This window comes from Ovis canadensis, chromosome 12 (genome assembly GCF_042477335.2).
Source record: "Ovis canadensis isolate MfBH-ARS-UI-01 breed Bighorn chromosome 12, ARS-UI_OviCan_v2, whole genome shotgun sequence".
NCBI lineage: Eukaryota > Metazoa > Chordata > Mammalia > Artiodactyla > Bovidae > Ovis > Ovis canadensis.
In genome coordinates, this window is record NC_091256.1 from 11,704,753 (window position 1) to 11,718,691 (window position 13,939).

Here is a 13,939-nt window from a genome sequence, read left to right on the forward strand (position 1 = left end):
GTGATTGGAAACAGCAGGTTACTCAGGCTAACTAGGTCTTAGGGTGTTTGGAAAGGAACTGTGAGAGAGAAGCTGGAGCCAGGATAAGAAGTTTGTATTTAACGGTGAAGACAACACTGCTTTGGGAGATTACCCTGGCATCAGTGTGTCAGATGGTACGAGCTGGGCAGGGAAGTAAGAGGCACACTGCAGTGGGAAGACTAGGCAGTGACGGAGCCTGGACAGGGTGGGAGAGCTGGTAGTGCCAAGTTAGGGGCTGGGGGCATGCCATCAAGAGTCCAGGTGTGTGTGTGGGAGCATGTGTGCATGCCCACGTGTGTGAGCTGGATGGTGAAGCTACATGAGGCCAGGCCTGGCCTCCGGGATGGGAGCTGCTTGCCTGCTGTTGCCCGTGGCTTTGAGAGAAAGGCAGGAATCATGAGCAGGATCCGCATCCGAGGCTTCTTAGGCTCTGGCATCTCTCTGTGTCCCTTGTCTCTTCCTTCTGTCTCTTGTCCCCTTGGCCTGATATGGAATGATAAGAGGCAATTGCTTTGAAATTTTTCCTTCAGTAGTGATTCTGTGCTGTGTGAGAGAGACTGCAGGTTGGGATGGGACTGTAGCCGCTATTCAGTCACTCCCAGACCCTGAGCATCCACAGAGTTTGGACCAGTTAACTAAACACCTTTCTGGAATTAGTTGATGTCTAATTATAAATAGATATGATAGGCCTGAGTCTGTGGGGCCAGCCTCTCACCCTCTGTGCTTGGCCTCATGGAGGAGAGTGGGCTGAAAATGTCTCTCAGAGTGTCTGGGCCTATCATTGTGGGAAAAGACCCCCTCAAAGGGATACTACATGGGCATTCAGCAAAGCCAGGACAAATGCCCTGGCAGCAGGCCCCAGGATGGAGTGAGCTGGGATCCTGGAAGCCAAAGCTGAAGCCACAGAGCTGATTCAGCAGATCTGTACACTCTTGTTTCTGCATAGGGTGGGCCCTTCAGTCATCTCATTTCTTACGCTACCTGTAACTTGCAGAACTCTGGGAAGGGAGTAGAAGAGAGCTCTCCAGAACACCACTTCAAAGTCCTCTTCTCTTCCTTCTTTAATATCCATCAATCTCTGTTTGGACCTTACTAACAGCAAACCAGAAGCGAAACTCCCCTCCACCCGCTTCTACAGGGAAATGTCACTGGATTGTTGGAGAAACAGAAATGCAAAATGGGAGAGGGGGCATAATCAGGTAATATTGGTGGCTGGAGGAGGAAGGAATCACAGAGCACACTTGGTGACTTTCTCACTGTCATATCCAACTGTATTCCCTTGCGTGTACTTGGAATGCTTCTCCCCTCTGGAGAAACATATGCTAATAGTATGGATGGATAGGGCTTCCCTGTGGCTCAGCTGGTAAAGCATTCACCAGCAATGCAGGAGACCCCAGTTTGATTCCTGGGTCAGGAAGAGCCCCTGGAGAAGGGATAGGCTACCCACTCCAGTATTCTTGGGCTTCCCTGGTGGCTCAGGCAGGAAAGAATCCACCTGCAATGTGGGAGACCTGGTTTTGATCCCTGGGTCGGGAAGATCCCCTGGAGGAGGGCATGGCAACCTACTCCAGTATTCTTGCCTAGAGAATCCCCATGGACAGAGGAGCCTGGCGGGCTACAGTCCATGGGATCGCAAAGAGTCAAACACGACTGAGCGACTAAGCACATGTGGATGGGTAGGGATTTTTCTGGGGACAGTTGGTGGAAGTAAGGGCCAAGTGACAGGATCCCACCACTCACTGACTTGGGCGTGCAGGATACTGTGTAAGTGGTGGATCCTCAAGCACTGAGGGGGCTTGGGGATTTACAGGAATTTACCACCTTAACCCGGGAGCTGAGTATGTGTCGGGAGCAGCTTCTAGAGAGAGAGGAAGAGATATCAGAGCTGAAAGCAGAGCGGAATAACACGAGGGTGAGTGGGGTGACCTGGTGTGTGTTTGTGCTTTGGGGGGTGGGGTATATAACCAAGGGAGCATGGCCAGCACGCCCAGCCGCATCCTCGCCTCCTCTTGCCTTGTCTTCGGGGCTGATAGTCAGTGTGTTCAGCCATGAGTCCTAGGCTTGTCGCCTCTACTTAGGGGATCGTGGGAAAGTCAGGGTCTTGAGAGAGAGGCTTGGGCAGCGTGCATTTACCCGCATGGGAGTATTGCAGCATTCCAACAGTGGTACACACGGCAGGACTTGGGTTTGCTGGGTGTTTGTGTGGACCGTGCTTATAGCCTCTGGGGCGTAGGCTCACAGTCCTTCCTTGCACCCTTGCCTTCTCTCTGCCAGTTGCTTCTGGAACATCTGGAGTGCCTGGTGTCCCGCCATGAGCGGTCACTAAGGATGACTGTGGTGAAGCGTCAGGCTCAGTCACCATCAGGGGTTTCCAGTGAGGTGGAGGTGCTGAAGGCTCTCAAGTCACTGTTTGAGCACCACAAGGCCCTGGATGAGAAGGTACCTAGGCTAGCCAACAGCCTGCATCCATCCCCCGTCCAACCGTGGATACAATACAATACAGTCTGGTCCACCCCCAGTCTCTTCCCTGGAGCCTCCATGCATCCTTTCTCTGAGATTTCTGTATCCTCTGTTTAGGGAAAACTGCCGCCTAGCTTCCTAACTGGCTTACTCCTACCGTTAGTCCAATTTCCAGGTCCTTCTATTAGGTGCCCTCTCAAAATTTGCCTTTTGATAGGTCTTTCTCTTTGCCTCATGCTCAGCGATGATAGACCAAGCCCAGGCTTCTCCAGCTCAAGTCCAGAGGGTCTCTGTTTCTTTCTCCATCTCCCCTTACCTTGGGCAGGTGCGAGAGCGGCTCCGGGCTGCCCTTGAGAGAGTGACCACTTTGGAGGAACAGCTGGTGTGTGCCCACCAGCAGGTAAGCTATCTTCCCTCTTTTCACCTGGAAGCCATGGCTGGGTTACACCTGTTTCCGACTCCAGTCCTCATCAGACTTTTCGCTCCTGTCTTAGCTGGAGATTGTTAGCTAACAGGAGGCGTCTCTCTCTTGGAAGTGGGTGATTTGGAAGGTCTAGAAGGTTCCCTTCTCTTTGACTCCCCGCAGGTGTCTTCCCTACAGCAGGGGTCAGGGGTTCGGGATGGAGTGGCTGAAGATGAGGGGACTGTGGAGCTGGGACCAAAAAGCCTGTGGAAGGTGGGTCACGGGGAGCTGCACAGAGAGGGCACGTCTTACCCCAGACAGGGGGCATGGGCCCTGCCCTGCCTTCATGCAGTAGAGCCACTGCTTGAATTAAATTTGGAGCTTTCTCCAAGATTATCATCTCTCTCTCCTTCTTCCCCTTACCCCATCTCCAAAGAAATCCGCAGGTTTTTCTTTTAGTGCCCAGTATGTACACTGATACGCATGTAACTGAATTGTTAGGAGCCATCTAAGAGATCACTTCTCTTTCTGAGCCTCTGTTCCCCTAGTCATGGCCCTCTCTAGGTTACAAGAGACTGAAATAGCAGGTAAAATTAGAAATGATTGTTTTTCAAGAGAGACACAGGAGAGTGAGGGTGTTTGATTGTTGTTTGGCGTGAGGTCCTGGAGCTCAGAGGATGAAGGGTGTTCCCAGACATGTGCTCTAGAGCTGGGGCAGAGCTGTGGCCTGCTCTGGATGTACTGTCCCTCCGCCCCTCTCCCCGGGGCAGGGCAGGGAGGGGGTGCCTGACGGCTGACTGAGAGCTCCCTGTCTCTGGAGGAGGACTCGGGCCAGGTTGAGGAGCTGCAGGAGCTTCTGGAGAAGCAGAACTTTGAGTTGAGCCAGGCCCGGGAGCGACTGGTCACCCTGACAACAACTGTGGCTGAACTGGAGGAGGACCTGGGAACAGCCCGCCGGGACCTCATCAAGTCGGAGGAACTGAGCAGCAAACACCAGCGGGACCTCCGGGAAGTGAGCAGGGGCCTGGGCCTGACGCTGTCTTTCTGGGTGCGGGCCTTTGGCACTTAGGAAGGCAGCTGTTGGATGTCCTGGATATTGAGGGAGGGCCAAGCGAGGGCCGAGGAATGTGAGACTGATTGCTTGGGGGGCTCCTGTGTGGGGAGGAGTGGTGGCAGGGATGGGTCAGGGTCAGAAACTGGTAGGGGAGTGTGGAGGAGGCACAGCCGTTCTGCTGTGGGGGCGGGAAGAGGCTCATGGCCTTCCCGGCACCCTCTCCTCTCCTGCTCAGGCTCTAGCCCAGAAGGAGGACATGGAGGAGCGGATCACCACCCTGGAGAAGCGCTACCTGGCTGTTCAGCGTGAGGCTACATCAGTCCATGACCTCAACGACAAACTGGAGAATGAGCTGGCCAATAAGGAATCCTTGCATCGCCAGGTAACTCCTGCATTTGGTGTTTGGGGGCATTGTACTCGACCCTGGTGGTCCTGAAGATCATGCTTGACCCTTCCCTTGGTGGCCCAAGAGCCTCTGAAGTACAGCAGGCCACTTTGGGAGAGAGAAGTCAGGTGTCTTTGGGTAACCAGGAACGAAGATGACCCCTGGCCTGTCACCTGCTCTGTCCTGAAGCAGGGGGTAGGGGACGCTTCAGTACTCCCTGTTGACTCTCCTTCCCACCCCTCACTCTGCTAGTGTGAGGAGAAAGCCCGATATCTGCAGGAGCTACTGGAGGTAGCCGAGCAGAAACTTCAGCAGACGATGCGTAAGGCCGAGACGCTGCCAGAAGTGGAGGCTGAGCTGGCCCAAAGAGTTGCGGCCCTCACCAAGGCAAGTGGACTGCGGGCCTGGGAATCTGCCTCTGACCGCTGCTGCTTGAGCTCTCCTGGAGCCGGGCAGTGGGTGGAGAGAGGGGGAGGTGTGATGGGCTGGGGCTAGGAAGCTGCTGCTCATTGCATGGCTCCAGGAAGCACACTCTCTTGTCTCTGTCAGATGGAAGAGTAACCCCTGCCCTTATCCCTCCACAGGGATGTGAGCCCCATGAGGGAACATAAAGAGTACTTTAAGAAGTAGAAAAACTGTGTCAATGCAGACTATTTTTATTATTATTTATACCATTATGATTAATAGTAATACTTCTTTTTTGGGGAATCTGAAGTAGGAAAAATAGGACTTTGATTTCTGGAAAAGTGAAATTTGAGAGGAGATATGATCAGAGTTTATACATCTCTGAAGGGGCTGGGAGTTTAGACTAAGCATTTCATTTTTTGTCAGATTGAAGCGTTCTAGATCTTGGGACCACCTCTGGCTGTTTGAAGGCTGCAACTTTTGGACAAATGAAAGGGAATATAATTTTACCCAAAGGATAGTTAACTTTATGGAGGTGTATGGCTAAAAACATCCTAGGTCTGGAAGAGCTGTGTAGATGCATGGACATGTGGTGGCTTAATCAGAAGAATTTAGGAGTGTTTACAGTGGGAGAGACTTTCAGGGGTGCCCCATGTGGGATCACCATAGCTACTCCCTCAAGCAGCGAAGAGAAGGAAACCAATATTTAGTAAGCATCAGACCCTAGACCTCTGGAGGTGAGAGGCTCGCCGTTGTGCCAGTGTGGCAGCTTGGGAGCTCTGCAGAAGGAGCCTCCAGCCTGGCTGTGCCTCACACACACAGGCCCAGGTTTACTTCTGCCACTGACTGGCTCTGTGACCTGGGAAAAGTCACTTCCTCCCTAGTTGGGTGTCTCTGTCTTTATCTCTGTGATGAAGTCATCATCTCTGTAATGATGGGATTGAACTTGGTGATCTCTAAGCCTTTCAGGAATCATCTCCTAGGAATGAAGAACAGAGTTTAAAGTCCAGCAGAAGACATTGTGTGTGCGGTGCTGAGCAGTCAGGTTTCATCACTCCCAAAACTGACCAGAAGGGCTGGACTGGAGTGATTAATGTGTTCAGGAATTCATTGTAGAAGGACTTTTAGAAGGGATTTCCTGACTAAAAGATGTGTAATAATATTTAATACCTGTCAAAAGAAACAGTGAGGTCCCCATCTTTGACGATGTGTGAACAGAAGGGAAGACCACTCTACCAGGGCTGGTTTAACAGCGAAAGTAATCACCGTGGCTAGCATTTGTTGGCTACTTATTGAGTCCTAAGTGTTTACCGTGGATTATGACCTTTGGTCCTTGCAAAAGGCATAGATACTATTATCACAATGGAGGAGACAAAGGCTCATAGAGGTTCAGTAACTTGCCCAACGTCACACAGCTGGGACGGGAGGGAGCCAGGATTTGAACTCTGGCTGGAGTCCGTGCTCCTATCTAGAGGCACAGAGATTTATGGCAGCTCATACTTTCAAGTGGCATTCTTTCTGGAAGCATGAGAATTTACAGTCTCTTGAGCTGCCAGCTCTGAGATAGTGCAAGGCTAGCCCTGAGCGGGAAGGAGGAGGTGTGGGTGGGGGACTCCGGCAGGGGTCGGGGTACGTGGGAATGGTGGCAGTGGTGGGGACGGAATGCTCTGCTGTGGTAAGTGGAGAGCTTGGCTTTACTTTTCCCTGAGGCCCTAACTCCCAAAGGCTGCTGTGGCACCTGGGAGCGTGGGATGCGAGGTGTGAGCAGGAGGAAGGGTGATCGACAAGCCACACTGACCCATCCCTACGTCCAGGCTGAAGAGCGACGTGGCAGCACTGAGGAGCACCTCCGACAGCTGGAGGGACAGCTGGAGGAGAAGAACCAAGAGCTGGCGCGGGTGAGAGCACCAGACAGGACTTTTTGGTGTCCCTCTCTGCCCCACGGTGGCACCGCAGGGTGGTCTGTGAACAGGGAAAGGAGGAGACTGGGACCTGGACAAGGACCTAACTAGGACAGAGACGGACACATGGAGGAGCTGAGGGCATGGGCAGGAGCACTGGAGAGAGGGCCCCCAGAGGCTGGAAGTGGCCAGGTGGGCACATAACCACAGTAGGAACAGGTGCTTTCCTGGATGTGTGGAGGGCGGGCCCAGGGGGCCAGTGAGGCTGGGATTGTGGACGGAGGGCCGCGGAGGCCTCCTGTGAGGCTGGGACTGTGGACGGAGGGCCGCGGAGGCCTCCTGTGAGGCTGGGACTGTGGAGGGAGGGCCGCGGGGGCCTGTGAGGCTGTGACTGTGGAGGGAGGGCCGCGGGGCCTCCTGTGAGTCCCTGGTTGTGGCGGGAGGGCTGCGGGGGCCTCCTGTGAGGCTGGGACTGTGGAGGGAGGGCCGCAGGGGCCTGTGAGGCTGGGACTGTGGAGGGAGGGCCGCAGGGGCCTCCTGTGAGGCTGAGACTGTGAAGGGAGGGCCGCCGGGGCCTGTAAGGCTGGGACTGTGGACGGCGGGCCACGGGGCCTCCTGTGACGCTGGGACTGTGGAGGGAGGGCCGCGGGGCCCTCCTGTGAGGCTGGGACTGTGGACGGAGGGCGGTGGGGACCTCCTGTGAGGCTGGCACTGTGGAGGGAGAGCTGCAGGGGCCTCCTGTGAGGCTGGGACTGTGGAGGCAAGACCACGGAGGCCTCCTGTGAGGCTGCGACTGTGGACGGAGGGCCGTGGGGACCTGCTGTGAGGCTAGAACTGTGGCGGGAGGGCCGCAGGGGCCTGTGAGGCTGTGACTGTGGAGGGAGGGCCACGGCGACCTCCTGTGAGGCTGGGACTGTGGAGGCAGGGCCGCGGGGGCCTCCTCTGAGGCTGGGACTGTGGAGGCAGGACCACGGAGGCCTCCTGTGAGGCTAGGACTGTGGAGGGAGGGCCGCAGGGGCCTCCTGTGAGGCTGTGACTTTTTGGGAGGGCCGCGGGGCCTCCTGTGAGGCTTGGATTGTAGCGGGAGGGCCGCGGGGACCTGTGAGGCTGGGACTGTGAAGGGAGGGCCCTGGGGGCTTCCTGTGATACTGGGACTGTGGAGGCAGGGCCACGGAGGCCTCCTGTGAGGCTGGGACTGTGAAGGGAGGGCCGCGGGGGCCTCCTGTGAGGCTGGGACTGTGGAGGGAGGGCCGCGGGGACCTGCTGTGAGGTGGGCTGCATTTGCAGGTGCTCCAGCAGGAGAGGATGAATGAAGCCCACAACAAGCGCCTGTCAGACACGGTGGACCGGCTGCTTATTGAGGCGAAGGAGCGCCTGCAGCTCCACCTCAGGGAGCGCATGGCGGCCCTGGAGGAGAAGGTACTGTGGACAGCTGTTCATGGTCAGGTTACTGGGAGGAACAGAGCTGGTGGAAATGGGTAGGGGGGCAAAGGCCTGGGGGGAGCCCCCTGAGCAGGTGGGATGGGGCTGCATCAGTGGGCTGTGGACAGAGAAGGCAAAGAGCAGCTAGGGGGTGGGGGTGGTGGTTTGGAGATCGGGTGGGCAAGGGGCGGCTGAACTAGGGAGCAGGCTGAGCGCAGCTGGTCCTTGGAGAGGACAGCGTGGCCAGAGCTGGAGTTGGAGTCAGAACGGGGAGAGGGAGGCTCCTTGGCTCACAGCTGTTCTCCCCCAGAACACGTTGATCCAAGAGCTGGAGACCTCCCAGCGACAGATTGAAGAGCAGCACCATCACAAGGTACCCAGTTGTTGGCCAGCCGTGCCAGCCTGGGAGGGCTGAGCTTGCTGTGCAGGAAGAACACACCTGTGTTTCATGTAGCTGCTCTCAAACCCAGTACTGTGCTAGCCAGTTTGTTAGTCCATGTTCACATGTTAGCCCACTAATCCTCACTAAAGGCTGTCACAGTGGATGTATCACCACCCACCTGTAAAGAAGAAACTGAGCCATAAGCTTAGGGCAGAGAGTGGGTAGCAGAGACAGGGCCCAGTGACGGACTTGACATGATTGGGTGGGGCTTCCCAGGTGGTGCTTGTGGTAAAGAACCCACCTGCCAATGCAGGGGACATGAGACGGGTTCAGTCCCTGGGTGAAGATCCCCTGGAGAAGGGCACCCCACTCCAGGATTCTTATCTGGAGAATTCTATGGACAGAGGAGCCTCCCAGGCTATAGTCCACATGGTTGCAAAGAGTTGGGCATGACTGAAGTAACGGAGCATGCATGCACGCAAACCTGGGGAGGCTCTCGCTTTCTGGTGGTCTGAGGAGGATTACCGCTGTGTGTGCCCCAGCAATGTCTGTGAGGCCTAGGAGTTCACTGCGGACCCCTCTGCTACCCGGCCTTATGTGCCATGCCTTTGTCGGCAGGGAGGGCTCAGCAGACGTGTTCTGCTCGAGTCCTTCCAAACAGAGCTCTCTTCTGGCCCTGCCCTACCAACCCTTCGACTCGTTTTCCAGCTGGACCTCTTCTCTTCTGGTGTCATCTGTGGTCTTGGCCTTGGGCCCCTGGGTTTGGACTTTGCAGTGCATTCTTCTGCTTCTCCCCAACTCTGCTGTTCTCTGTGTCCTTTTATCCCCTTTCTTCCCTTCCCTTGCCCCTATCCCTACTGTGTGTCTGCCTGGCACAGGGCCGCCTGTCTGAAGAGATTGAGAAACTGCGCCAAGAGGTGGACCAACTGAAGGGTCAAGGAGGACCATTTGTGGATGGCATCCACTCCAGGTATGCTCAGGAGGCCAGGCACGCTGGGACGGGGTCCTGGATGGCCCTGGATGGACCCTGGGGGAGGAGACTTCCTCCCAACAAAAGACTGCTCAGGACCTCAGGGTCCTCCTCCTATTCAGGGTGGAACACTGAGGTTTAGAAAACTTGGTGAAGTCATTCAGCTTTCTTGGGCAGTTTAGAAGGGAGCACCTGTCCTCTGAGGGATGCTGAGAGCTAATAAACCACAGTATGATTCTTCCCCACTGTCGTGGAACATAGGGCATGATTCCTGCTTCCTTGATAGAGGGCATGCTGTTGAGAGGGGTCTACTGAATTACATGCCCACCTGTGTCCAATAGGGCCTGCTCATGGGGAGTATCTGGTTCACTCTAGTTCTTTTGAGATAACTTACTTAGGGCTCTGAACATAATGCTGGAATTAGGCCCATGTTTTAGGGGACTTCTGGGGTTTTATTCGTATTTTCTGAAGCATTTGGTATTGAACTCAGACGTCAAGCCTGCACTCAGTTCTCTGCCTAGAGAGGCAGGGTGATGATTGAGGAGACTGAAATGGATGATGCTACTCAAGGTTCATGGCTTCTGGATATATTCTGTATAAACCAAAATGTCTTAGATCAGAACTCATAAGGTTCCCTATGGTCATGCTCTTGTATCAGGGAAATAGGGATCAGTTTTTTTGAAGAGAGGTAAAAGTAACTGTGTGTATATATATGTGCAGAGGGGCAGCATAGGACATATTAGGAAAAGAGATGTTGAAGAGAAGTCTGTAGGTTTCTAGGGTGGTAGACACTTGGGTATCAATTTCAAGTTTATTAGGAATTATTGTATAGAAGTATGGAGAGAAGCATCTTCCCAGGTGGCACAGTGGGTAAAGAATCAGCCTGCCAATGCAGGAGATGCAAGTTCGATTCCTGGGTCTAGAAGATCCCCTGGAGAAAGAAATGGCAACCCAATCCAGTGTTCTTGCCTGGAAAATTCTATGGACAGTGGAGCCTGGTAGGCTACAGTCTATGGGGTCACAAAGAGTTGGGCACGACTGTGCTACAGAGCTCATATGGAGAGAAGCAGAGAATAGAGACAGGAAATGGTAGTTGGAATTCCTCCTACTCCTCCGTTCCGGTAGGATGCTCAGAAGGGACCAACCCCCTACCCCAATCAAGAAGACATAGCCCGGAGCACACCAAGCTATTTGGCATTGCTTTCCTTAGTGACTGAGGATTCTTGGCTTTGCCTATAGAAGTACTGACCCCATCATAGAGCCGGAACTGAGTTGCGGGGAAAAGTGGTGGTGGGGATAAGCAGGAACTCCCCTCTCCCTCCAGATGCCTTGTGTACTGTTTAAAGGTTCTTCTTATACTAAATGAAAAGCTACCTGCCTAGAACTTACTCACCTGGATCATTCTCATTCCTGAAGCACCAGAGAATAAACCTAATCTCTTGTTTACATGGAAACCTTTAAATCATTTACAAAAGTCAGGTCTTTTTCTCCAAGCTGAAGATCCCTTAACTCTTTGGGGCCAGTGAGTATGAGCTGGGGCTGTCAGACCTCAGGGCTCACCTTTTCTCCCCCATCCACCACTCAAGGGCATACACGGGCAGTGCAACGGATGTGCGGTTCTCCATGAGCACAACTGCCCACGCATCTCAAGGTCTGCATCGTTGTTACTCAGCACGGCGGGAACAGTCTGCCAAGGTGAGGGGGTGGAGAGTTGAGTGTGGATGGGTCTCCCCAGGGGAATTTGGGGTCAGTTCAGCCACGTGTCTGGCTCTGGTTTCACAGACAGCTGGTGTGTGGTGCACAACCTCCCCCTACCCTCCCCCATGTCAGTGACAGCTGCAGCCTCGGGGTTAAGGCCGTCATCAGCTACAACAGCTGTGTTTCGCCTTGACCTCCTGATAGGCAAGAGGTAGGGGCTGGTGGGTGGCCAGCCAGTCCCTGAGGCCCTGCTGAAGCCTGTGCACGTGTGCCTGGGTGTTTCAGTGGTGGGGGTGGGGGAAGTAGGGCCAAGATGGAATTGGCAAGTTCTCTGAAACAAAAGCTGTGGTTTATGGGGGAGGTGAGGGTGGGATAACAGATTAACTGACCCTTGGGATGGCTCCTGCAGTTTCCTGAGAAGTGTGTAGTTTCTGTGGGGTCTGCCTAGGAAGCTGAGAGGACACAGGAAAGATTAGGGGCAGAAAAGGACTGACTTCAGTCTTTTGGGGAAGTCTGATTCCTTCCTAGCCCCGTAATTGTTAACCATGCTCTGTCTTGAACGCAGGTTCCCTACATGCTCTAGGGCGCTAGAAGATAGAGGTAAAGAAGGAGGGAACTCTTATCTGATGGGGAAGGATTCATCTCCACCCTTAGGAAAACCCCTCTTTTTCTCTCTCCCCTCTCTTCTTGTCCTCCTCCTGTTTATAACAACACAGCAGCTGCCCAGGAGCTCAGTCTCAAGACTGCAGGAGTGAGAAAAGACCCCTGGGGGGGGTTGGGACACAGAAGATAGAGTTAGAGATGGGCTCTTCCCTTTTCTTCCCCTGATCTCACTCTCCCAGCCCAGTTCTGTGCTCTTTGCACTTCTAGGCCTTTGTCTACCAAAGAGGTTCTGAGAAGCTGCCTCCTCTGAGGGTTCACCAGAGGGTTCTGTAATGTGCTGAAAGTCCGTGAGACAGAAGACAGTTAGGCCTGCTTGGTTTTCTCTTGTTCCCTTTACCTTTTGTGTGCATAGAAATGGATAGACTTTATATAATACTTACTTGGTGCCAGACACTGTGCTAAGTGCCTTACATGCATTTCCTAGTTTAATCCTCAGAGCTAACTATGAAGTAGATACTGTTACTGTCCCCACTTTACAGATGAAGAAACTGAGGCACAGAGAGGTTAAACAGCTCTTTCATAGCTGGGACTTGGTGGAGCCAGCATTCAAAGCAAGGCAATTTCTGGAATCTGTTCCTAACTATCCTGCTGTCTGCCTCCTTGAGTTTGGGTAGTGTTTCTTACTTTAACATACAAGTAAGTTATCCAGGAGTTTTGTTAAAAGGCAGATTCTGAATTAGTAGGTCTGGGATGGTACCTGAGATTTAGCGTTTCTCACAGCCTCCCGGGAGATGTCAGTGCTTCTGCTGTAGGTGGGGAGGGTCCTGCTTCTCAGCCATCAGTGCATGTTACCCACCTCTCTGTCCTTCTCTGCTAAGGACTGGGAGCCATCCCCACTGCCTGAGGTGCTGGTCCCGACAGCCACCCCTGCCTTTGACAGTGACCGTGAGAGCTCTGATGTGGATGAGGATGAACCAGGGGGTCTGCTGGGCTCCATGGACGTTGTCTCCCCCAGCAGCCGCTCAGACGCCCAGACCCTGGCCATGATGCTGCAGGAGCAGCTGGATGCTATCAACGAGGAGATCAGGTTAGGGCAGGGGGGGAGGGCCTGGGAGGTTCCTTGAAGGACAGCGGCCCTTCGTGTTTGAGCACTGCAGGAGGGATTCTGTATGTGTTTGCTTGTCTCTTACAGCTGCACCTTGAGTGCCATCTAGGGACCCTGTGTGGGGATCAGGCAAGGTTCTGGCGCAACGCTGATGGAGAGGGGCAGGACCTCAGCTTGACTTCTCAGGCTTCATTTTTCCTCCCAGGTCTTTGGAGGCTGTGTTCCTGACCTCCTACAGCTAAACACAACCACTTTTGTGTACTGCCCACATACTGAGGCCGACTCAGGGTGAGATCTTTTGTCAGTCTTATCACAGTCACTGGAGGAGACAGCATTACTTCCATTTTACAGACAAGGAAACAAATCAGGTAGATTAAATGATTTGCCCAAAGCAGTGCGCTAAGTGGCAGAGCCAGGATTCAAAATTTTCTAAACTCCGTGCACTGTGTCATGCCGTCCATCCCTAATGAAGCATCAGACAGAAACCACTGGCAGGGAATGTTATCAAGATCTGCACTTTACTCCATTTTTATAGAGAGTTTATTAATGTTTGTGGCAAATGGCAAAGGAAAGTCCAAAGCAGAGAACATCCACGCTTTACAGGGCTGTAGGGGTCATCTGGTTCAGTGGTTCCCACACTTTTGGATTTCACAGACGAGCTAAAAAGAAAATACTGCATAGACACACACACACACACACACACACACACACATACACACAGAAGGGTACTAACATAGTACTGCCGACTTTCATTCTGCAAAATGAAATAGTAAAGATAATTACCATTTCCTATCATAACCATTCTATCAAAGACAGGATATTTTAACATCCCTAAAGTTGGAAAGATATGCTCTGAGAATTAAGATAGGTCCTGCTTCTAAAGGACAGTTGGCATCATTATATATGTGTGTGTGTGTATGAGTGTGCATACACACATTTCTGAGTGCCTCCCCCATACACATAACATTATCACTATTATTCTAATTTTTCTGTGGAACAGGGAACATTCCATCAGGGATCAGCATCAATTAAAGGTTCTGTGTTTGAGAACTACTGACTTAGACCTTCCTGACATTGGATATATTTTTATAGTTTTATATAGTTTATAAAACTATAGTTTTATAGTTTCA

At 53.1% G+C, this 13,939-nt stretch overlaps 1 protein-coding gene across 18 annotated transcripts in view; it reads left to right on the plus strand.

Annotated features, from left to right (window-relative positions):
* The window catches only part of PPFIA4 (PTPRF interacting protein alpha 4), a 53,993-nt gene that overhangs the window by 16,746 nt on the left and 23,308 nt on the right, over window positions 1-13,939 (plus strand). For 13 of the 18 annotated variants that reach the window (XR_011247604.1, XR_011247600.1, XR_011247599.1 and 10 more), the window contains exons 3-15: window positions 1,832-1,933; window positions 2,296-2,460; window positions 2,807-2,881; window positions 3,068-3,157; window positions 3,705-3,896; window positions 4,174-4,320; window positions 4,576-4,710; window positions 6,543-6,626; window positions 7,917-8,048; window positions 8,362-8,424; window positions 9,312-9,403; window positions 10,990-11,098; window positions 12,583-12,791. Coding sequence is in view for 11 of the 18 variants with exons in the window: in XM_069545118.1 (XP_069401219.1) it covers window positions 1,832-1,933; window positions 2,296-2,460; window positions 2,807-2,881; window positions 3,068-3,157; window positions 3,705-3,896; window positions 4,174-4,320; window positions 4,576-4,710; window positions 6,543-6,626; window positions 7,917-8,048; window positions 8,362-8,424; window positions 9,312-9,403; window positions 10,990-11,098; window positions 12,583-12,791 (1,595 nt within the window). In the remaining 7 variants the exon portion in view is untranslated. The remainder of the gene's footprint in view (window positions 1-1,831; window positions 1,934-2,295; window positions 2,461-2,806; window positions 2,882-3,067; window positions 3,158-3,704; window positions 3,897-4,173; window positions 4,321-4,575; window positions 4,711-6,542; window positions 6,627-7,916; window positions 8,049-8,361; window positions 8,425-9,311; window positions 9,404-10,989; window positions 11,099-12,582; window positions 12,792-13,939) is intronic. The other 5 variants (XR_011247602.1, XM_069545116.1, XM_069545122.1 and 2 more) reach the window with 2 other exon arrangements.